Below are 22,251 nucleotides of genomic sequence, written 5' to 3'. Positions count from 1 at the left end.
CTTCTTCTCTCCAATATTTCAGTTAACAGATTTGGACATTTCACCGCCGTAAGTCCACAAACATGAAACTACCACAGTAACCGTACCATAAACGGTCGACACCCACATGGGTTACTGTCCTGACTAGCGACTACTGACCTAACTTTCCTTTTCTTTTAAAATTTTTTATCTTGTTATTCTAAGCTGGCAAAAAAAAAAGGCTAAGAAAAATAAATGAGTAGTAGTTTATTGAATATAATGAATTGAACACTGGAGCCACTAATTGGAGTAATAAAAATTGTGTGTATTACCCTGATAAGCAAAATTCGAATACTCCCCTCCCGTTTCATAAAAAAATTGATAAATTGATAAAAACTTCAAATAAATCATTAAAAAATTAGAATTATGTGATACCAAAATAAAATAGTAGAATTAAATACCAAACAAGGAAAGTATTTCCAAAATGAATGGATTATGGATCAAATACTATGATGTTTCTTTACTTTTCAATTTATTCTCACTCTTCAACGAAGATAAACCATGACTATTCTTTCCTGTTACAGGAAAAGAATTTCTGATGCAGACACCATTCTAGAATTTTCCGCTTACAAAATGTAAGGATTACAATCTACAACACTTCTATTCTTCCTCTGGCTTGATTGAAATTGAATCTCTTAGCGGCCAGTGCTTCTTCCACTTCTTTTTGCGCAACGCCAGGATCCATGATGGAACCTCAAAGCCTGAAGCTAAGGCCATTAGCTATGTTACGCAGTAATGGAATGTCATCTTCTGTGTAGAATGTGATGGCTTCTCCACTCCTTCCTGCTCTGCCAGTCTGGCCTATTCAGATGACCAAGTTGAGTTTGAACCCAAAAACGAACTCATGAACATATGACTTAAACAAATATAACTAGAAAAATTAGTATTATCATTGGCATGCAGTGACATTGGAAGGGTCCATTCCCAGTAAAGAGGTATACAAGAGAGAACCCTAGAACAGCTAGAACTTTTAATAAAATTCTAATAAGAAAATCTCTTATCTTTATTTAATAACAACACATCTAAGAGGACAGGCGAGAACCAAATCTAGGTTTAGTTACATACCAATTCTGTGAATGTAAGCCACGGCAGAATATGAAAAATCATAGTTGATCACACAATTGACACCTTTGAAATCCATACCATGAGCAATAACATCTGTAGCAATCAAAACCCATGTTTTTCCAGCTCTAAAGTTGTCAACAGAATATTCTCACTGTAGCAAAAGCAACAAATAAATCATGAGATTCTTTTTTTTCATTCAACAGGATATACAATCAGGAGACTCAGCAGCAGAGGCCACAATATAGAATTGAACAACACTCCTTAAAAGGGAATGCTCAAAACAAATGATGATGCTTGGGAATTTCCTCCACTATTATTTCGTTCAATGTGAAGGGTAAGCAACTTATAGCATAGTCCAATAAAACTAGACAAAGGACAGCACAAGATTACCTGTGTTTGGGACAAATCAGAATGGATGACATCAACTCTAATGTTGTCAAATTTTAGCTCCTCATACAGTTCTTTCATCCGCTCCTTGTATTGAAGAAAAATTAGCACTGGTGGATTCAAACTCTACTGCCAAGCAACAGACATAACAATAAGGAAGAGGTGGTCAAGAAGAAGAAATTATCGATGACACTGTTGCGTAAGATGCAGTCATCATGTCGTAAGTCATAACTAACCAATCATTGACAAATCTTACTATAGCATGGTGAATAGACAACAAAAAAGTAGCACTTTCAACAGATATATACTTGTTCCTCTATTAGTTTAAAAGACGAATACACACAAAAAACTAGGACTGCTCAAAAAGAGCTTCATAAATTTGTTGACATGGTGAACGGTTGTGTCATATATCTACTAGTCAGCAGAAGCTGACAAAAGCGTGCAGCCATTTCAGCATATAATACTGTCCTATAAGGGATTTAAAATTCAGCCTCCAAATAATTTGAAATTAAAACCCTGCCTGAAAGTATACCAAACCAGCTTCTATAATGAATAGAACTAGAAAGTAAATATATAGCTGAAGGTTGAAATTGGCATCAGAAATTTCAACAAATACAAGTTTTTGGCTATCCACATTAGCAGCATAGCATACCTCAGCCAAGCTTTGGCGAAGAGCAATAAGTTTCCCTTCTTCACTGCCAGCAAAAGTAACTGCTGCTTGATCGTGTCAGAAGCAGAGTTCCCATTCAAATGGTCAAACATAAGATGCATGTCATGCGGATTGCTCTGTGCTCCAGAAACAACATGTTATTCTCATACTCACTTTTGTCGAATAATAACTCGAACAGCATCATGCATAATTGTTCGAGCAAGCTCCTCAACAAAATCTGGCAAAGTAGCACTGAACAAAGAGCGTACTATCAAAGGGTTAGTGCATGCTTTAACTGCAGAATCATTCTGTCTCAACATGTCAAGCTCAAATAGCTTGTCTGACTCATCCAGAACAAGATACTCAACCCCGCACGAAAGACAAAACCCAGTGTCAGTAAATAAACATTTTAATTTAGAATATTGGTTATGTGAAGCTTACTTTCATATAATTAATCACAGAATACAGCCTAAAAACTTTCGAGTTTATTCTACATCAAAAGGCTACGCTCTATAGTGCACAGAAACATTCAATGAAAGGGGTTTTGAAAAGATATATAATGAATATCAATCCGAGTAACCTGATTCCACATCCCTTATTTCCAATGTGAGAGGGAATCAGAAAATTTTATTGGATATATATGAGCCCACTATGTTGCCATCAGCCGAGGGGTGCTGAGTGGCAAAAATTTTCATCAGAGAAGCTCGTGAACTTGGATAGCAGTAGTGGTTAAAAGAAGCAAACAGTACCTTGAGTTTCATAAGCATGGGACACACAAAGGCCAAGGTCTTTCCAGAGCCAGTTGGAGCACAGGCAAAGCATTCCCTAACCTGATGAATGATGAAGACCATACAAATATCAGTAAAAGAGGTAATAGTCAGAAGAACTTCAACCATAAGTAGCCTCAATGAAGCTGAAGCTTGCTGAGACGATTCTCTATCTTTTACTTGGTTATAAACCCAAAGAGGGAAGGAAAAAGAGATTTAAAGAAAAAGGGAAAGAAAGGAGATTGGCAACAACAGAAGATTGCTCCAAGAGAGGAATATACAGAGAGGAGGACTGGAATAACCTGCCTTTGAATTGGTGTCAGTTCTTGAAATCCAAGGTCCGCTATATTCTGTAACAAATACGATTCACATCCATATCTGTGAAATAAAAACACACACACACAAAGCTTCTCATTTCAGACATAACAAAATGTATCAACAAAGTTAAAAGTAATTTAAAAAATAAGCCAAATGCAAGGGAAGATCCACAAATTGAACATCTGCCCCCCACAAGAAAAATTGGACACCAACTCATATAAGAACATGAAGGAACAAACAAGCATACAAAATTCAAGGAAAAGAAGAAAGGGAGAGTGGACATCAAATAGATAAAGAAAAAATCATCTAATTTAACAATGGATGCATAAGTTACTCCAATAAGGAATCATAACAAAAAATATCAAAGAAGAACAACACAGGATACTTCCATCTGAGATAGCTTTACTTAAAACCAGTACATGCATAGTGTATCCACGCAGATAAGATACAAAGAAAGAGAGGCACCTTGAGAATAGCTCTGCAAATTTTTTAAGAGGGGATACCACGCTATTCCCAGACACATGAATGTTATGCTTCTTCCGGAATAGTGCATCCTGCTAACCTCAACAAAGAAGGAGGAAACACAATTAAGTCTTAACACAAAAGACATGAGCCTTATACGAAGAATAGTCAGTAGAACTGTAGAAGTAGGACTAGAGAAAGATAAACCTCAATTTGCCTATTTAGTTCCTTCTTCCTCTTGGAAACCTCATCATTATCCAGGTCAGTTCTTTCACTCACTACAGAAGCTTTTTTTGCGCTCTTGAAGACATTAAATCCCCCAACCCTATCTTCTTTCCACCATTTTTTTTTTAAAAAGTTCAGCTTTAATTTCACGCAATTGAATTCAATAAAACAGCTAACAACAATAGCAGAACCAAAATACTACCAGAAACCATTGCCTTCCGTTTCCTTCTCTTGACAGACACGATCTTTTCCTCTGGTTCGGAATCATCAACTGAATTACCTGCTTCTTTCTTATCCTTCATAAAAGTTAAGCGACAAATTTAAACAAGAATTAGGGTTCTGTTAATGGCGTATAAAGCAATTTTGTTACATAAGCGCTTAGAAAAACGTCAATGTATCATTGCTATACCTTAAACCTGGAAAAATCGCTGGCGAACTTATTCTTATCAAAATTGGCACCAGAGAACAAAAAGGAGACGGTCTTCTCCATCTAGATATTCTTCAAAAACCCTAGTTGCCGGAGTCCTGGTTTTCGTGTACTGCGTTATAATTCTAATAAACTATGAAGCAATGGTAACACTAAATTACCAAGTCAATCACTGAAATAATTGAGAAGGACGCTACCGACGGCGCAAATCGACGGCGACCGGACGGAGCAAGAGTCTCACACAATTGCCACTTCTCTTCTCCTCCTTCATCAATGTTAAACCCTTCTTTTGGGTTTTTTACTAGTATTATTATTTCGATAACGCTAATTTTTTTTCAAGGTGTTGCATATCTATGAACCTCAGTAGTCAGTAGTCGTTCAACTTTAACGGTTTAACCCACTTCAATGCTCTTCACAACACGTTCCCATTGGAGACAAACTTGGTTTGCAAATGGGGGTGACAAAACTTTGTTGGGTCTCCGGATTAAATTAAGTTTGGACATAAATTATATGTTTGAAATATTGGCAAAACATAAAAATTTTATCCGGTTTAAAACAGGGTTATGGTCCAAACACAAAAAATCTTGTCCGAACACTAACCAGGATTGAGTTGTTGTTCGATTTAGTTATCTGAATTTAAACCAATCAGGGTTTGATCAATTAAGTACATCCGAAATTCAATCCGGATTAAGGTCCGGACATGCAAATATTTCGTAAACACGTAGCGTTATCTGATCTGGAACCTACCCGGAACCGAATTTTTACCACCCATATAGTTAGGGTTGATTCAATCTATTTATTCAAATTCAAATCAATTTATATTCATTAAGAACCTAAAAAATAGTCATTTTCCGTGTCTGAAAATAATTTAATCTTTTTATTCAAATTCACATCAAAAATAAATTAATGAAAAAATATATATACTAATTAAGAAACTAAAAATTGAACAAATATAATTATAGCCCTTTTTAAATTATAAATATGTAGTATTTATAATAATAATTAATCCAACAATATATATATTTTTAAACAAAAATTAAATTCATGGAAATGGAAGTATCAAATTTTTTGAATTTATATCGGACGACATATAAAATTATCATATTCGATTGCGAAAAAATTTATTTTTATTTTGAAAAATTTTATATTGTTTGATTCATTGCACGCTTTTTAGTTATTTTTTTAAAAAATGTTAGTGTGTGTCCTACTGTCCTGGTGGTTGAGGAGAGGAGCAGTGCACCAATCCCTATTAAAACCAACGGTTTCTCAATGAAAAGAGTAAAGAACGCACACGCCACACAACCCAACTCAGCCAAATCTCCGACTCCCAAAATCACTTCACCTCCTCTTTCTCCAATCTCGACACACACTACAGCAAAGACACACCATGCCTCCACTGAAGGCCGTGACCCTAACCCACGTTCGCTACCAGAAAGGCGATCAGCTTGGTCATTTCCTCGCCTGGGTCTCATTGGTGCCGGTCTTCATCTCCTTAGGCGGCTTCGTCTCTCATTTCATCTTTCGTCGCGAGCTGCAGGGGATGTTTTTCGCTCTCGGACTCATCGTCTCGCAGTTTGTCAACGAATTCATCAAGACATCCGTGCAGCAAGCCCGTCCGGAGACCTGCGCGCTCCTAGAGATGTGCGATTCGCACGGCTGGCCCTCCAGTCACTCGCAGTATATGTTCTTCTTCGCCATATACTACACTCTCTTGACCTATAGAGGGATCAGCCTTTTTGAGAACAAATTCTTGGTTAATTTCTTGTCATGGAGTTTGGCCCTCCTCACGATGTATTCTCGGGTTTATCTCGGGTACCACACGGTGGCGCAGGTGTTTGCCGGGGCTGCGCTCGGAATCTTTCTCGGTGCGGTATGGTTTTGGTTTGTGAATTCGATTCTCGCTTGTTACTTTCCGGCGATGGAGGAGAGCAAGTTTGGAAGGATGTTTTATATCAAAGATACGTCTCATATACCTAATGTGTTGAAGTTCGAATATGATAGTGCAAGGGCTGCGAGGAAGAATATGGCTTCTAAGTGCAATTGACCGATGATATAATCGTCTCCCAAAAAAAATCTTCCCAGGGGTGCGTAAGGGATTTTTGTTTTCTTGATCTGTTTTGTCTCCTTGATCTGGTAATTTTCTGCTAAATATCTGCAATCAACCCTTGTGTGCCTTACTTTGGATGATTTTGAGGTGGCTAACGTATGTTTTGCACTTCTAAGTGTGCAATTTGGGTCATAAGATTTTTGATAATTTGATGCATTTTGAGTACGTTATATGTGCAATTGCCTGGTTGTAGTGGAGTTGGAGTTGGAGCTGCCTAGCTGACTTAAATGTGGGATTGGAACATTGAGTACAATATATAATTATTGGAGGCTTAATCAAGACAAAAGAAAATATAGCAAGGGTGAGAATATAATAATATAGTAATTATGTACTGTGCTGGAAATATACTAGAGATTTCTGTGCTTATGTCTTCTAATCCACTTCCGACTCCATGAACTTTTAGTTTTTCTTTTGATTGGCATTGAGTTTGACTGCAGTTATGTTAAAAGTATAGCATAACATAACTACTCTGCCTTGAGCTCCTGCTGAGCGAGTTGGGTGAAGTTGGTAGATTTTGTGAGACAGTAATCCAAAGCATTTGGAACTTGGAAGAGAACTGAATTGTTTTCATCCTTTTTTTTTTGTAGGGCATAAACATTGTAAATGTTAACGTTTATTCTTGCTGTCAGTTTCTGGTGAAGCCCTTTCTGTCACTAGTATTAGGTGTACATTGAATTCTTTCTCAAAATACGAAAGGCTCATGCAACTAAACTTCTGTCTCTTCTCGATAGAAATTGTAATTTTATTCTTATGTGTCTGACATTATATTTTCTTTACTTAATTTTTTTGTTCTTTTTGTGTCAATGAAGAATTCACTCACTGTGCATGAACCTAATGTTGTGATAGTGCTGTCTGTGTTCCTTGGCTCATTTATGTACTTCACTTTCTTGTAATCCTAACTCATATCACTTGGCTTCAAAATCAAGTCACATTATTACTGGTCAATGTTATTGGTAGCATGGTGAATACACTCTTTTGCCCTTATTCTAGTGAGTTCGATTTTTATTTTTTTTTCCTGCTGTTCTTTCAGTACGCTCTTTAGGTGAAATGAGGTAACCTATATTTCTTTGTAAGAGGGGAACAATTATGGTTTACATCAAATTGGTGTTTGAATGTTCCAAGCAGCTTGAATCTGCTAGTTCTATCTATACGATTTCATTATCAATTGTATCATTGTATGTCTCTTTCTAATGGACCTCGTTCTTAAGAATTCAAGTGATACTGATACATATATGGGAGAATGATTGCTTGTTTATTTTGTAGAACTGATAGTTCTTTTGTGCAAGGCTATTTAAGATGATGTTTTACCATAATCAGAGTAGCGTAAATGTTGATATGGTGCCTAAAAAGTCTTGTGGTAGTTTTGTTGTAGAAGTTTGTTATTTTTCTCTCCTTGCAAATGGATGTGACTTAAATACAAGTGATAAGCTTTTGTGGTGCAGCCGTACAGGACAATGGTACTCCTATTTGAATCACTTAAATACAAGTGATTCAAATTTGGAATAGGAAACACAATTAGGAGTGGCTACCGTTGTGGCAAGTGTAAATGGTGTGTATACTAAGTAGAATGGTTCAAACTAGGTCATATTAGTGATAATTATTAACTAGACAAAACAAAATTAGGAAGGGGTACCATTGTAGCAAGTGGAGGGGTTTTTTTCCTGGACAAAATATGGGTGACAGTTTTGTAAATATTCTGGTACTGTGTGATTTCTGTAAATACTCTAGTAGAAAGTAGAAGGTACTTAATTGTTTAGATGAAATATGGATTGAGGTTCTAAGAACTTGTGACTTTGGGTAGCCTGGTGACAAGGGAATGGAACTCTCTGATTGTTGCCGTGTTCGGGATTTTACTTAGCTCCATATCATGCCAAAAAAAATGACAGGGGGGGAAGAAATAAAACATAGGCATGAGACTGTTTTTAAATTTTCTGTTTTTACGTTTGGTCTCTCATTCTCTCCCTCATGTTCACATTTCTACACTCATTCTGAGAGACTCTTGGTACTTATTTAATCATCTTGTTTTCCAGGGTTTGGTTTGAAGCCTTAATGGATGGCTAGACTAAAAGATGCCAAATTCATGTGGATGAGTTTAATTGGGAAACAATTGTGGAAGCTAGCTGGCGGGACTCTTGCTGCTATTCAGATCACTCGACATCAGTGAGGAGAACATACTGAATCGCTGCACGATTTCTGTTTTCAGTGTTAAAAACTGCCATAGGAAACATAGTAGTGTAGATGCTTTATATCAGAAACTTCAACAATTACCGCATTTTCAATCATTTCAATCATCTAGGTTCAACAATTGTGGCTTTGTTTTTTTGCAACTGTTTATTACTGCTCTTACTGAATTTACGAGTCCATTTCCGGTGGGATCATCGAATCATTCTTATGTTAGAATTTGCTTTCCTGATTCTGCATATGCGGTTTTGTTATCATTCAGTTGAAGCCTAATTCATCAATGGTGACACTTACGTGCGCTCCTACTCACTGGGGAAGAGAAGAAAACGACGCCATTAGAGCACAATATCTGTGTGAGGCCTTGAGGGTAAAGCCCATGCCAAGAAGCCCAACCGGCCCAGTAGAGCTGGGCCCTGGATATGATCCAATTTATGAATTTAATGACTTTTCAAAACTAGGAATTAGAAATTGATTCAAAGCGGGAAACACGAGTTATGTCCACAAATGCAAATGTGGCAGTCAGTCAGTATCAATTCTTTGTACTCTTCAATGCACTCACCAACCACTGCATAGAAACTAACTGCGAAGAACCCTAACTAGTGATCTCCCAAATCCCTAACTAGTGATCTCCCAAATGTGGCCAGTAGTGGTAGCTGCAGCAGTCGCAGGGACTACCAGTCTCGTCGCCAAACACTTCCTAAACCAAAATGGCTCAAATCAAGATCATATTCGAAACTGCGACCAAGAAATTCCGGTTGTTGATGATCCCGGGCTTCAAGTCCCAAACGTTTCCAGCGATGATGGCATCTTCAGGTTTTCAAGCTCAGGGCCTAGTAGGGAAATCGGCAATTCGTCGAAAAAATCTGAGATCGGGAGATTGCGGAAGGCCAAGAAGGGATCGCTTGGTGCTCGAGGTGTGGAGGTGAGTCGAAGGAGATTTGCGGTTTGCTTTAAGAGGAGGAAAACTGCCAAGAATGTGTCTGCTGATTACAGATCTTGCTCCTCGAAAGGTTAGATTTCTTGAAGTTTTATCGTCTGTTAGGTTGCAGAGGTAATTTAGTTTTCTTGGCAGAGCCAAACAGGCTTTAACATTTTACAAGAAATAAACCTACATATAGTGGTATGCTTGTTTCTGAATTGTTAATCTGTTATGCCTTTGTTTTTCTTTACCCCATTGAAGTTGCGTTCTCCAGTCCCTGTAATCTAAATTGTTCTGATTTATAAGTAGTCAAAGATAATTCTCTTGTACGGCCATTTGGTGCCCTAAACATGCTTGAATTTTTTTCATTTAGCTCTTCTCTTGGAGAAATCTACATGAAGCCCAAAAGTGTTAGGAAGTAAAAACTTGGAAGTCTGTTTCACATATATTATCTTTCTGATTTCTCTACTTTTTTGGCTCTGAGTTCACTCCATGTGCTCTAATAGATCCAGTTTTTAACTTTGGTATAGATGAGATTATAGCAAGCACACTCCACAGGGCTACGATGATCATTGTCCACTCTTCTCATGAAAACAAGTGTGTCATAGGGTAACAATTTAATTTCCTTCATATTTATTCTTCAGATAGCGCTTTGGTTGGTTTGGGACTTGGGGTTGGGATCATGTGCATGATGTCTGCTGGGAAAGACGAGATCAGAAAGCTGAACAAAGCCATGGATGAAACTGCAAAGGTTGTTCAGGAATTTAAATCTGAATTTTATAGGAGAAAATCATCACGCAATCTTCAGAGATTGCCTACTCCAAGTGAAGTTGCTGGAAGCCCACAGAAAAGTGGGAACGGTATTGCCCAGTTAGTGCTCAATAAGTCAACTAAATTTAGTAAAGACCCTGATGATGTGAAAATGTTTGGTACAAGTGATGATGGGGAGTGTGCAAGTAGTGTTCTCACAGAAGAACCGCAAGCAGAGGTGTTGGAAATGGATGAACTGGAAGCACAGCTTGAGTTTGAACTGCAAAAGCTTCCTTGGTGCACAACAGATTCTTCTTGCTATGAGGGATTAAGGCCAAATCTAGGCAAGGTTAGCTTTTCTAATTTCCCATCCCCCCCACATACACACAACTCGCAACACACCATCCCACCCTCAGCATTTTTATTAGTTCTCCAAAACTGTCTTCAGTTTGACCAGGGATATGTTCCACAGACTAAGGTTTCTGGTGAAGGCTTTCATGAACCAGATGGGCAGATTTCAGTCCAATTTGGCGGAGTTCTGCCATCTGAACTAAACCAGAAACTGTGCCATCTGCAAATTGAACAACAAGAAAACCAAATTGTGGAGCTGGAATCAGAACTGCATTTGGCCCATTCCAAACTCCAGCAAAAGGAAGCTGAACTCCAAGCTCTAAAGGACTGTGTTAAACGTCTGACCAAATTCTCTCTTTCGAGTTTTTCGGGTAAGATTTTCTTACCTCTGTTTGATGCTAGGGTTTTATCTTCTTTTGTGTGTTTATTATTGTTCTTTTGCTTGATGCCAGGCAGCCTTTATTTCATAGACACTAGAATATGATTATATGGTGTGAAACATCGTAGTTCTAATGTTCAGCATTGTTTTTCAGATGATGAAACAGAGGCACAGGAGGAGAAAGAGCAACATGCTGTATGTGATTACAATGTTAAGGCAGGATGCGAGTCAAGAAAATCAATGGTTGGGATGAAAAGACCAATTGACTGCTAATCTCAGGAATAGCATTTACACCATGTGCTGTTACTCCTGTAATTCTGTTTATATATATGCCGTTTCACATCTGATGTCATCTGGTTCAACCAAGATCATGGCTCCCTGAACATGCACATCACCTGCGGGGTATCACTGTTACAGCCCAGCCTACCTTCCCAGTATTTAATAGTGTCAGATTAAGAACTAAGCCTCTATTTTTTTGTATCCTGCATTGTATATTCTATTATTGCTGATATATTTATATGTCTAGTGTTTAGAGCTGAATACTCTTCAACAAATGCTTGCTTCCTGCTTTGTTGAATGTTTAATGAAACTTGTGATATTGATGAGTTTTGACCATGGAAGGAGCAGATTTATCTGTGAGAGATTCCTGGGCCAAAAAAGGTGGCTCTTTTCACATGCGAGGCCAGTCCATCCAAGTCCAAGGTTATCACAATTCACACGTATTGACCCATCAAATCGGATCAGTACTGGACTGTGGACCCCCTTCTCCTCAACGAATTAGGACCGACTGCATAATTGACCACCGCCACCATGTTCCTTTCCTCTTGTGATCAAATGAACATTAGCTGCATGGTAGTAGTAGTTTTTTTTTTCAATTTGTGGAAAATTGATTAGCTTCATCCCAGCCAAATCTATTTATATTTCTCCTCTCTTTTCTTTTTCTTTTTTTTGCTAAAATATTATATGTGTATGGAATTATTGTTTTTATAATACCGGATGTTTATTATATTACAAATTAACATGATTGGAAGGAAGCACGAATATAATGTACTAGCTAGTTCTCAAGAGAAGTACATTCATGAGGAGTTGAGAGCTGTGAATGCATGCATGCTTTGAATAATGCAGTCATTGATAGTTTGATACTACTATATATATATATAAGTGTGTGTATATATATATATATATATACTTATAATAGGGACCATTCCCACCCAGCAGTAGCTGTTGATGTTGGGTCAGAACCAAGACATGCATAAATATGGTATATCTACATTTCCATCTTCTGATAACAACAATATACAGTGGCAAATGCAACAATATGTGTGAGAGTTATTCTTCAGCTACTCATGAGATTGGATCTTAAGATCTGCATGGATTGACTATATGTATCTGCTTCCTTAATTAGTACTGTAGTACTGTCACAAAGACTTCTTTCCACAAATTTCCAGTGTCCCAGATTTTAAAGATGATTAGTTTTAAGCCTACCCACAAAATTCTCATGATTGTAAATTAACCACATAATCTCTTATATATGCCATACGTAAATTAAGATATATATATATATATATATATATATATATACATTCCTTCAAACACATATATCCAAGTATATATATATAGCTACCTAGGTCCACCAATAATATGATAATCCACCATTCTGCTTTGACCATTCTACTTTCTGAGACAAGAGAAGACTGTGCTGAGAGGGTGATGGGTTGATGGAACAAATACTGAATTTTCACAATTATATATCTTAGGGCCTGTTTGGAGGCCATGATAGCCTATTTGGGATCACATGGATTAATAGTACTAAATCTTTATAGCTATGACAAACAGAGAAAGAAACAAACATATATAGTTGGTAGGAGAGAATGAAAGTCCAGACATGTAAGCTGAATGGGGGATGTAATGGACATTAATAATAAGTCACACATGGATCTGTCTACCTAGACATTCAAATTTTTTTGAAATCCAAAACCCCAAAAAATAAATACAAAATATTGATACTTAAAAGGCTATTGAAATTTATTTAGTTATTTATAAAATGGTGTAATTGGGGTTATGGTATGGTTGCTGGTTGCACCATTAATGCTACAACCCAACACATCTACATCTATGCCTTGCAAACTTATTGTTGTGTCCACGGATCCGGAGCCCTGCAATTCTCCACAATTTGTTTAGAATAAGAAAAATATACAATCTTAATCCAATGATTAATGAGGTGTGACACATCAAATTGTATTTTTGTTTTTATATTTTTAGAATGTCTTATTTTTTCTCCGTCATTAGATGTGAATGGTAGAGTCTCAAATCAGTTCAGGAGCACCGACGATTTCAATCACCAAATGTTGAGCCATGTAACATACCCAAACTACCCTGCACTGTCCTGCTTCTTCCGTGACTCTCATGCCTCTCTCTTATGACGTATGTATATATGTATATATTACTTGTCCTGTACATGTACTATATAGCTAGCTTGTGAGAATCAATTTCAATTTTGCAACTCTCATGGAGCTCAAGCCCATCTTTGTCTTATTTCTCCTCCTCATCTTACCTGCTTACATCGCAAGAGGTTTGTCCAATTTATGGGTGTCTGGTACTTAATTGGTTACTTCTTAATTATAATGTTTGTAATAACCAAGTGATTGTAGTATTCTTTGTGCAATTTTTAGCTGATTTGGGTATGTATATATATATATGTATGTATGTATGGGTTTTGGTTCAGGTGGATCGGATGTTGCGGATTCTGAAGAAATAGAAGAGATCGATTACAGAGGACCAGAGACTCATTCATCAACACCTCCACCGATTCATCATTCTCATGGCAATAATCAACCTTTGATTCACGGACAAACCCATGCAGCACATCCCATCTACGCCAAGAGTAGTCTAAGGGGTGCCAAAACCATGACAAACGTAAGATCCCCTCCCTTGATTTCATAAGCTTTGTATTCATATATTGATTTGTTCATGGGGGGGTTTAATTTGCAGGGCAAGAAGGTGAATGGATGAGGAAGCTGCTGTGTGTTTGGTGGCTGCGTGTGAGAGGAGTAATTAAAATGATGATTACTATTTTAGTTCATAATCTCAATTAGGAGCTAGAAGAAGTTATATACCATGAAAATTTGTATTCTTATTATTTCTAGATTTCTTATATTTTTCATTTTGTTCTTGATGAGATTGTGTGATTCTATTTTTTTTTTAAAGATTTTTGAGTAAATGTAATTGGCAAAATATAACATTTGAGTTTAACTTCGACATTAATCAACTATTGAAAAGTATTTAGTTTGTTTTTGAAGTGAGAGAGTAGTCAAAAAAATCCAACACTGCATCTATTTGGCATATCGGAGTAATTTTAATTGACAAACTTTGACAAACGTAGACGATATTACCCATAAACTATTAATGTCTATTAGTGCATAAACTATCCAACAAAGTAATTTGGAGATTTTGCGAGATGATAGGTGTAAAATTTAAACAAAGTGGAATGATAGGTATAAGAATTATGCTAACTGGGATGCCACGTATGATTTTTCTGATGTCGGAATCATTTGAAGGACGAACGGGGTACCTTTGAATAGTTTTAGGACGATTTTAAGAGCAAAAAATGTTTAAGAACAAAAAAAAAATTAAGGGTATAATTGAGAGACTAAATGTATATTTTCACCAAATGTAATTACTAAGTAATTTCATTAATGATAATATAAATACCACATCAATCGATATCACAAATGAGTGATTGACAAACACAATGTAAAATGATAAGATCCATATATCAATCTATCTATGGAACCATTGGATATAAATAAATGATTTTCCTTTGTCAAATCACATTGATGAGGTTGAACAAGCAAACAAAATGACATGATTGAATTATTTCTCAGTAAATTTTTTTAATAAACCAAATTATAGTAAAAATAATTATCACTATTTTTTTTTTGTTCACAAATATTTTTAAGAAATTGTATTTTATTTGACGAAATTATGAAATTAATTTTCAGCAAGTAATCCCGAGGAGAAAGAAACCAAACACCGAAGGCCTTGATCTTACCGTGGTCCCTTCTGCAGACAAGACTAACCCAAGGAGATCATCTGGTGGTACCTTCCGCATACGATCCAAACCCTCTTAATATCATGGTACTTTCCGAGAAACTTGTCAAAACCTCAAAAGCCAAAGCTGAAAACAACACGAAGAAGAAGCAAGACGCGGTTTGTTGAATATCCGAAAACAACCAAAAAACCGTTATTGTTCTCTTCCATCAGATCCAGTTCGACAATTCTAAGCTTCTTGTTCTCTCCGACTCGACCTAAATGGCTAACAACAGCAAAATTAACAATCTGGAGGAATCGAACCCTCTATTGGAAGCACATGTGGAAGTGAATAGCACCAAATCGGACAATACCGATAAGGCTGGCAACATCAAGACGGCCAAGAAGGCGGTGGCTCCGGAATCCGGTTGGACCGCTAATGGGCTGCCTTTGGGGCAGGGGAGCGTGATGGGGGAGCCGATGGGCCGGGCCCATTGGGATTCCGGCCTCTGTGCTTGCCTTGGCCGCAACGATCATTTCTGTAGCAGCGATCTTGAAGTTTGTGAGTTCCTTCTTGTCCTTCTTCGCTATTTTTTGGTTTGTGTGGTGAAAATTAGATAAATCGGTACCTTTTTATTTAGCTCAGTATGATGAATCGGATTTTTAAATATTATTTGTTGTGCTAGGGTTCCATCTTCGTACAAATTCCAATACATTATGTTCTGCCTTTTTTAGTATGTTCTTTTCTTCTTTGTCGTGAAGGATGCAGGGGTTTTGTAAGCCATCAAGATGTCAGATAGGTGTAGAAATTGTATTGTTTGTGTGCACCAATAATTTCCCAACTCAAACCCTATTTATTCACAACCTACTCATGTCATGTCTTAAGCTTTCTAATGGAAACACCAATATGGTTAAAAAGTTTGTATTGTTTATTTCTGCAAATCTTTTGATTAAGAATTTAACAAGTTATGCTGATATGCTTTGACAGTGATTATATATTGATTTTTTCAAAAAACCTTTTTTTTTCCTGTCTACATTTGTCTTTAGATGACAGTATTTTTGGCATTATGGCTTCGTATTCAAGCATATTACTTTTGTATGCTACAGAGTGTGATTTTCCATGCTTGTTCTATAAACTTACACCCAATCTGGTGGCTGTTAAACTTTCTAAATATTCACTACCTCATTTTGCTTGGCTTCCTTAAACTTCCTGCATTTTTTTTTTTGATGGAGAACCGCTAGCAGGAGTAGAAACAATAAGCATGCCTTGACAACAATTTTTTTGTGTATTCAAAGTGTTTTCCTTTCTCCCTATGATTTAAATGAAACAAGTTGAAGGTACAAATTTTCGTTATTTTTATGGATGATAAACTGTTCATGTGAACCTGTGGCTTGGTTACAATGTTTATCTGCCTTTGGCACTTACTTCAACCAGAGAGTTTATTTTGAAATCCTTCTTTTCCCTTTTTCAGTACCATTCTTGAAAATTCTAGACAAGTTTTTTAACTTAATATTAATTTCAATGTGCCAGGTCTCCTTGGAAGCGTGGCCCCATGTGTACTGTATGGAAGCAATGTTGAGCGACTTGGATCTGTCCCTGGGACCTTTGCAAATCATTGCTTGTCTTACACTGGTTTGTACCTGATTGGGAACAGCTTTTTTGGTTGGAACTGTCTTGCGCCACTGTTCTCATATCCTACACGTACAGCCATTCGTCGGAAGTTTAACCTCGAGGCAAGTTATTTAATGATTTATCTTTATTTTATTAAATGATAAAATAAGGTTACAATAAGGGGAAGGGGTATTCCTGATCACCAAAATTTGCAAATTGCAATCCATCAAGTCTATCATATCCAATACAGCATTTCTCATCAAATATTTCATTCGCACTATCCTTTCTTCTTTCTTCTTTTTTAGATAACAGAATAACTTTTTGTTCATAAAAGGATGATAAATATATTTAATATATTCTGAATGAGCACAACAAAGGGATTCCCTTGATTTAAAGAGTTTCATCTCTAAGGGTAAAAGGCCACCTGCAATGTCGAGGAATATGTTGTATTCAAAAAAAAAAGTGGAGTAATGTGTCTAGCTCTTTCCTCTCTCTTTGCTCAAGTACGTTCTATTTGCCAAAAAATTCATTTCTATTATAGATACTAGATAGCCATATTAAAAATTCTTTACCAAGAGGCCTCCCTAACCAAAAAACTAGTTCTGTTCGGTTGTTTTTTCATTTTGTATGACTACTAGTTTACTAGATTGTACACGTCACAGAAAATTAGTTACCATGTTGTAGTTATTCTAAATGGAGTCCCTTCGCCAAAAAGCAAAGGTTTGTTAAGAAAGGTTGCATGTCTTTGGTGAAATGTTTGGAGTCTTGACCAAGTTATTTGGCACACTATCTAGTGTTCTAGTCAGTTATTTCTCCTTTAAAAAGAAAAGGTTTTTCCTATCTGTTTCTTGAGTGGCTCATGACTCAGTTTTTTTTTTGGCATTAATATTGCTGTTTTTATTAGTTAGTGTTACATTTGATTCTGGTGGCAGTTTTTAATGAATTAAGTTATCTTTTCAGTAAACCATTTTGTTGCCTAGTGAATTCTGATAATTTTTTTTCTTGCTTTTTGAATTTTGGTATATTAGGATTTTTCCCATTAAAAGATAATTGTTGTGGTGGCAGCTTTAGTGATGAAAAATGCTGTTTATTAGGAATTAGAGTTATTATTTGAAGTGCAATGTAAACTTATAAAGGTCCAATTCTTTGTTCATCTAGCATTATTAGGTTGTCAAATGACTTTTGTGTTCTAATCCAATTTAATGTTGCATCAATTTTTAAATGAATTCAAAAAATTAATGCTTTTATCCTAGACAGCAAAGTGATCTATCCTAATTAGAAACTGTGTGGTAATTGTCTTGCGGCTTTTGCATTCAGTTTCTTGTCAGTCTTTTGTTTTTGTTTTTATATAAAGTAAGTTTAGGCCACTAAATATTTCTGTTAAATCCTTGATGCTGGACGGGCTGTATTTTAACCCAAAAAAACTAACATAGTTTCTCATCAGTCTTATAATATTTGTGATCTGAATGTTTTTAAAAGAAACTCTGCATGAGAGTAAAGGTGATGTGCTACAGATATCAAAGCGTTGTATTATTTGAAAATGTGTCACATAGAGAGCAAAAAAGAGTTGCTAATGGTTGTGATTATTTTTGGCATCGTTGATGAATAAAAAACAAAACAGGGTAGCTGCGAAGCACTGAATAGGTCATGTGGGTGCTGTGGTAGCTGCGTGGAAGATGAGTTGCAGCGTGAGCTCTGTGAGTCGGCATGTGATTTGACGACTCATGTATGCTGCCACCCATGTGCCGTCTGCCAGGAAGGTCGTGAGATCCGTCGTAGGTTGCCCCATCCAGGGTTCTGTGCCCAACCAGTTCTGGTCATGATCCCCCCAGGCGAACAGGCAATGGGCCGTGGAGCCTGAAGAGATTCCAGCTTAGCTTTAAAGTGCTATCCTGTCTATACTTGCGTCATATATATTTTTATGGCATCGTAGAATCTTGTGGAAGTGGAACAGCGCTTTTGTGATGTGATTGAAACGCGACCAAGTATCATGCTCTCTTTTTTCGTTTTCTATTTTCTTGTGGATTTATAATATATATACTTGTTATTTATGTTAATGTACCTTTTTATTATCTTAAAGGGGATAAGATACTAGTTTTTGCTGTTTTTAAGTTTGTAATAACTTAATAGTTTGAGTTGAGATTCTAACTAAGGAGTCTGGAGCTATTCTTCGATGTTCAGGGAAGCAATAAAATGAGGCAGCATTCATTCTTAAAGATAAGCCAACAATGTGCAAATGCCGGGAAACAAACTGCATTGTACTTTCTGCCTTAGTATGGGATTTCACTTCTACTTATGAGACTAATGTTCTAGCCAGTACAAATTGAACATGAGAGACGACAAGAACGACTCTGTAGAGTTCAAACATGAACAGAAAACAGTGAAGAAGCAGAGAAACACAAGGTTTGTATTTCTACTCCCCTGGTGCTGATACACCTTGCTTCAGTTTCTCCCTCTTCATCTTCTTCTTAGAGATTGGCTTCTTCTTTCTCAGAGGTAGGATTTTCTGCGCTTGCAAATACATGATGTAATTCCCCACAAAGAATGCGAGTAGAAGGCCCCCAACAACCAGCAGCACAGTCAACCCCGGGTTGAAGCCTTTGGTTTCAGCAGTCTGGATGACATTTCCATATTTGTTACAAAATGTAAACACAATATGATAACATTAATTTTAACAAAATAATATGACTAGTTCTCTTAACTCTTAAGTGCAAGATTCCAAACACAAACATTCAGTACAAGGTGCGTCCGTTAAAAGTATAACATCTATGTAACAAACAATAAAAGAATACCGTTATTGACTTAATAAACCAAAGCGGCACTGTAGATTATTATTTTTTTTTCACAAAGTGAGACGGTACTCTCAAATTCACCAAATTTTGTTGAAAGAATAAATAGACTTCCAATAAAATAAAAAAAAAAACTGGTCATGTAAACAAGAATATGATGTTTACCAATGGCGGGTGTGAAACCTCAGTCAGAAGATTCAAATCATATGATTAAATCAGCTCTGTTGATTACTAAAAAGTCATCATCGGAGACCCATCACCGCCAAACTCAAATTTTACCTAAACACCAAGAAATGAAAAAGTACAAATAAGAGGATGATATTTAGGGCAGTTCCCTGAATTTTAACACGAGAGAGAGTGAACATGTAAAACCTTAAGACTGCCCTCGCAAAATTGTACAAATATAGGGCCTGGTGAAATTGAGATCTCATAAATTTTGATTTCGAGAACCCATTGGAATGGCCCCCAAATTGAACCACAAAACAAACTAAAACTGACGAAAGAGTAGATATGTTACAAGACCTTTTGTTGATCTGTGCGATGAAAGATTTGCAGAAACAAACAGGAGGAAAGGCGTTACTTGTTTTGATTAATGCAGGGTTGGGTGTAATTTTTTTTTTAAAAAAATTTTGGTGCACTGGGCTGGCCTGGTGCCCAAAGCTCTAGCTTGGGCTGCTTTGGGCACAGGCCGGCCCTGAAGATCACCCCAGAATACATAGATATAGACAGAAGTGACACCAGCTGAATATGACTATCTTGGAACAATGACATAACCAAAAAAATATTAAAAAGGCGTAACAATAAATGCATTTCACTTTATAAACATTCAAAGCAATGGCCACAAGTTATATCCACAAGCTTACTCGGTTACACCTCAATTCACTCTGTACTTTACCTTTTTCTCACTACTCTAACAAAACCTAAGGCACAACATGAAACTAATATGTCCAATCCAATGCCGATTACCAACCCAAACTGGATTGGAAAACTTGGACAGAAAATTATACTAAAACTATTGCTAGTTCCATCAAAATTATACTAAAACTATTGCTAGTTCCATCAAAATATGGTAAGATGAGATCTCATCAATCCAGCAAAACATTGTGTTACATGCCTAAATTAACAACACATGATGCACACACTAATATCAAACAATTCTGGTTAACAGTAACGAACTTAACATTCATCAATTGAGCAAGTCAAACATCCCCAAATCTATTCCTAGAGTCTTACCATTTATGTACGTAAAAGTTAAGTCAAAATTTTCATGGCAAACAAAGTTTTTATAGGAACTAGAACAACTTCAATTTTCTTTTGCATATCATGCAAAAAAAAAACTAACACTGCTATATCAACAATGACAATGTGAATTGAGAAGTCCACAATCCAAGCAATTCTCTAGGCTGAGACATGTTTAAACTTTCTCAGAAAACACATTTCTCAGCAAACAATAAGAAGATATTCGTCACATTTCTCTAAGCACATAAATCTTGCAATCAAGATAAAACCTCATCCATACATGAACAAACCATCCACAATTATCAGGTTCCAATTAAAAAATGACAAAATAAAACATTCGAATATTGAATTCTCTAATCACAGTAGAAATTAATACGATATCGTGAATAGTGTAGCAGACAGAGACCGTTGCAAACCAGATCTTAGGATGGAAAACCTAAATCCGATTCGGATTGACACAGATCTCCAAAAAACAACCGATAAAAAAACAGAGATCATAATAAGATGTAAAGAGAAGGTACCATCCGCTCGAATGAAGGAGGAACCTTATCAGAGAACTCAAAATCGTCGCTCATAGCTGCGACTCGGAGAGATCAACTCAGGCCACTCAACACAGAAGATTCCAGAGAGACAGATGTATCACGTTTTAACAAAATTGACGAAAACGGTATCACACGAGTCAATAGAAAACGTTATTTACTACGACACCCGTTTAGACTAGAAGTCTGGGAGACTAAATTGGGCCTTATATAAGCCGTGTAAAGTAGGTTTTGAAGGCCCATTGGGCTGCAGCCTGCCCACTCAGGCTTTGAAGGCCCGGCTTTACAGTCGCTCCCCCCACCCCCAATCCTCATCATTGAGCTCTGATGCACATCAAAGAGACAAACCAAACCAGGTCCAGCCAAGGGATGTCTATGCAGTCACTTGTTTCCTTCAAAATGAAGTCCACATCGATTAGTGTCAGGAACAGGAATGGATTATGACCCACAAATGAATTGATTAATGCCAGTCTGTCACTAACCACTAACCTCCTAATCCCTAGAAGAAGAGGGTCATTATCAAAGTTGTTAAGAATATTGAATCCTGTGGTCGGTCGTCGACCCACAAATTGTACAAATGAACCCACCACCTAACACCCCTTTGAAGTTTCCACAGTTTATTATTTAAACAACATCTGCACCTAAATGATTCTAAACTGGAATTATTTTTTTGTCACGCTTTTGGCCGTTTGTGTTTTTAAATTACTTCAACTTCCATGCAGACAAGATTCTTGGTTAATCTGGTGTATTTTGTCCGCTACGGACCCTCAATTGATTGTTCGGTTCCCGTGTATATATCGGGTCCGCACGACTTTGTTTCTCCCTAACTAGAAAATGGGTAAAGATCCAACTCACTTAACTAGAGAAAATGCCTAGTTAGTGAGGAACATTGTACATTCGTGATTGAATTATTGAAAGATGGTGCAGCCATTCATTTATGTAGTAAAACCAACATATGTTGCAGTGTTGTGCCGAAACGGTCGAAGTTCAGTTCAGTTCACCATCCTAACAATAGAAGTTAGGATCATGTACAAGTGG

At 36.9% G+C, this 22,251-nt stretch overlaps 6 protein-coding genes across 21 annotated transcripts; 4 read left to right on the top strand and 2 right to left on the bottom strand.

The window, feature by feature from the left end:
* Positions 1–374: 374 nt before the first annotated feature.
* Positions 375–4,652, bottom strand: LOC119988843 (DEAD-box ATP-dependent RNA helicase 57-like). Of its 14 annotated transcripts, none has more exons than XM_038834060.1 (10): positions 4,516–4,652; positions 4,301–4,416; positions 4,094–4,187; positions 3,874–3,998; positions 3,670–3,761; positions 3,168–3,264; positions 2,123–2,949; positions 1,474–1,596; positions 1,084–1,234; positions 375–819 (listed from the first exon to the last, which is right to left on the bottom strand). In XM_038834060.1, the coding sequence occupies exons 2-7, from the start codon at positions 4,379–4,381 to the stop codon at positions 2,737–2,739; spliced, it is 702 nt and encodes a 233-aa protein (XP_038689988.1). In that variant the 5' UTR covers positions 4,382–4,416; positions 4,516–4,652; the 3' UTR covers positions 375–819; positions 1,084–1,234; positions 1,474–1,596; positions 2,123–2,736. The 14 variants fall into 14 exon arrangements, with proteins under 14 accessions (XP_038689988.1, XP_038690001.1, XP_038690024.1 ...); XM_038834073.1 differs by having other exon boundaries at positions 375–814; XM_038834096.1 differs by having other exon boundaries at positions 1,162–1,234.
* A 932-nt stretch (positions 4,653–5,584) lies between these two features.
* On the top strand, positions 5,585–8,802 carry LOC119995092 (lipid phosphate phosphatase gamma). 2 transcript variants are annotated; one of them, XR_005467610.1, is made up of 2 exons: positions 5,585–6,451; positions 8,456–8,802. XR_005467610.1 is itself a non-coding variant. In XM_038841469.1 (2 exons), exon 1 carries the CDS (start codon positions 5,706–5,708, stop codon positions 6,360–6,362), a length of 657 nt encoding a protein of 218 aa, XP_038697397.1. In that variant the 5' UTR covers positions 5,586–5,705; the 3' UTR covers positions 6,363–6,402; positions 8,456–8,800. The 2 variants fall into 2 exon arrangements, 1 of the variants encoding a protein (XP_038697397.1); XM_038841469.1 differs by having other exon boundaries at positions 5,586–6,402; positions 8,456–8,800.
* A 119-nt stretch (positions 8,803–8,921) lies between these two features.
* LOC119995091 lies at positions 8,922–11,589 on the top strand. 2 transcript variants are annotated; one of them, XM_038841468.1, is made up of 4 exons: positions 8,922–9,616; positions 10,170–10,624; positions 10,748–10,997; positions 11,160–11,589. In XM_038841468.1, the coding sequence occupies exons 1-4, from the start codon at positions 9,241–9,243 to the stop codon at positions 11,276–11,278; spliced, it is 1,200 nt and encodes a 399-aa protein (XP_038697396.1). In that variant the 5' UTR covers positions 8,922–9,240; the 3' UTR covers positions 11,279–11,589. The 2 variants fall into 2 exon arrangements, with proteins under 2 accessions (XP_038697396.1, XP_038697395.1); XM_038841467.1 differs by having other exon boundaries at positions 10,724–10,997.
* Positions 11,590–13,426: 1,837 nt separating this feature from the next.
* Positions 13,427–14,239, top strand: LOC119995446. The gene is made up of 3 exons (XM_038841956.1): positions 13,427–13,577; positions 13,731–13,921; positions 13,997–14,239. The coding sequence occupies exons 1-3, from the start codon at positions 13,514–13,516 to the stop codon at positions 14,015–14,017; spliced, it is 276 nt and encodes a 91-aa protein (XP_038697884.1). The 5' UTR covers positions 13,427–13,513; the 3' UTR covers positions 14,018–14,239.
* A 913-nt stretch (positions 14,240–15,152) lies between these two features.
* On the top strand, positions 15,153–18,743 carry LOC119994184 (cell number regulator 8-like). The gene is made up of 3 exons (XM_038841210.1): positions 15,153–15,596; positions 16,566–16,768; positions 18,268–18,743. The coding sequence occupies exons 1-3, from the start codon at positions 15,317–15,319 to the stop codon at positions 18,505–18,507; spliced, it is 723 nt and encodes a 240-aa protein (XP_038697138.1). The 5' UTR covers positions 15,153–15,316; the 3' UTR covers positions 18,508–18,743.
* A 117-nt stretch (positions 18,744–18,860) lies between these two features.
* On the bottom strand, positions 18,861–21,363 carry LOC119994200 (DNA-binding protein S1FA-like). Its single transcript, XM_038841211.1, has 2 exons — positions 21,196–21,363; positions 18,861–19,260 (listed from the first exon to the last, which is right to left on the bottom strand). Exons 1-2 carry the CDS (start codon positions 21,247–21,249, stop codon positions 19,060–19,062), a joined length of 255 nt encoding a protein of 84 aa, XP_038697139.1. The 5' UTR covers positions 21,250–21,363; the 3' UTR covers positions 18,861–19,059.
* Between the last annotated feature and the right edge of the window lie 888 nt (positions 21,364–22,251).

Source organism: Tripterygium wilfordii, chromosome 3 (assembly GCF_013401445.1).
Source record: "Tripterygium wilfordii isolate XIE 37 chromosome 3, ASM1340144v1, whole genome shotgun sequence".
Lineage (NCBI taxonomy): Eukaryota > Viridiplantae > Streptophyta > Magnoliopsida > Celastrales > Celastraceae > Tripterygium > Tripterygium wilfordii.
This window is presented reverse-complemented; position numbering and strand designations above follow the sequence as displayed.

What these genes read in the sequence shown, in the direction of transcription:
- LOC119988843 (XM_038834057.1), bottom strand. Translation starts at nt 4,381, where the DNA reads ATGGAGAAGACCGTCTCCTTTTTGTTCTCTGGTGCCAATTTTGATAAG. An exon ending in AACTAAATAGGCAAATTGAG is followed by an intron (nt 3,762 to 3,873) that starts GTTTATCTTTCT and finishes TGTTGAGGTTAG; the next exon opens with CAGGATGCACTATTCCGGAA. An exon ending in TTTGCAGAGCTATTCTCAAG is followed by an intron (nt 3,265 to 3,669) that starts GTGCCTCTCTTT and finishes TTTATTTCACAG; the next exon opens with ATATGGATGTGAATCGTATT.
- LOC119995092 (XM_038841469.1), top strand. Translation starts at nt 5,706, where the DNA reads ATGCCTCCACTGAAGGCCGTGACCCTAACCCACGTTCGCTACCAGAAA.
- LOC119995091 (XM_038841467.1), top strand. Translation starts at nt 9,241, where the DNA reads ATGTGGCCAGTAGTGGTAGCTGCAGCAGTCGCAGGGACTACCAGTCTC. An exon ending in CAGATCTTGCTCCTCGAAAG is followed by an intron (nt 9,617 to 10,169) that starts GTTAGATTTCTT and finishes TTTATTCTTCAG; the next exon opens with ATAGCGCTTTGGTTGGTTTG. An exon ending in CTCTCTTTCGAGTTTTTCGG is followed by an intron (nt 10,998 to 11,159) that starts GTAAGATTTTCT and finishes ATTGTTTTTCAG; the next exon opens with ATGATGAAACAGAGGCACAG.
- LOC119995446 (XM_038841956.1), top strand. Translation starts at nt 13,514, where the DNA reads ATGGAGCTCAAGCCCATCTTTGTCTTATTTCTCCTCCTCATCTTACCT. An exon ending in ACCTGCTTACATCGCAAGAG is followed by an intron (nt 13,578 to 13,730) that starts GTTTGTCCAATT and finishes GTTTTGGTTCAG; the next exon opens with GTGGATCGGATGTTGCGGAT. An exon ending in GTGCCAAAACCATGACAAAC is followed by an intron (nt 13,922 to 13,996) that starts GTAAGATCCCCT and finishes TTTAATTTGCAG; the next exon opens with GGCAAGAAGGTGAATGGATG.
- LOC119994184 (XM_038841210.1), top strand. Translation starts at nt 15,317, where the DNA reads ATGGCTAACAACAGCAAAATTAACAATCTGGAGGAATCGAACCCTCTA. An exon ending in TAGCAGCGATCTTGAAGTTT is followed by an intron (nt 15,597 to 16,565) that starts GTGAGTTCCTTC and finishes TCAATGTGCCAG; the next exon opens with GTCTCCTTGGAAGCGTGGCC. An exon ending in GTCGGAAGTTTAACCTCGAG is followed by an intron (nt 16,769 to 18,267) that starts GCAAGTTATTTA and finishes AAAACAAAACAG; the next exon opens with GGTAGCTGCGAAGCACTGAA.
- LOC119994200 (XM_038841211.1), bottom strand. Translation starts at nt 21,249, where the DNA reads ATGAGCGACGATTTTGAGTTCTCTGATAAGGTTCCTCCTTCATTCGAG. An exon ending in CTCCTTCATTCGAGCGGATG is followed by an intron (nt 19,261 to 21,195) that starts GTACCTTCTCTT and finishes AATGTCATCCAG; the next exon opens with ACTGCTGAAACCAAAGGCTT.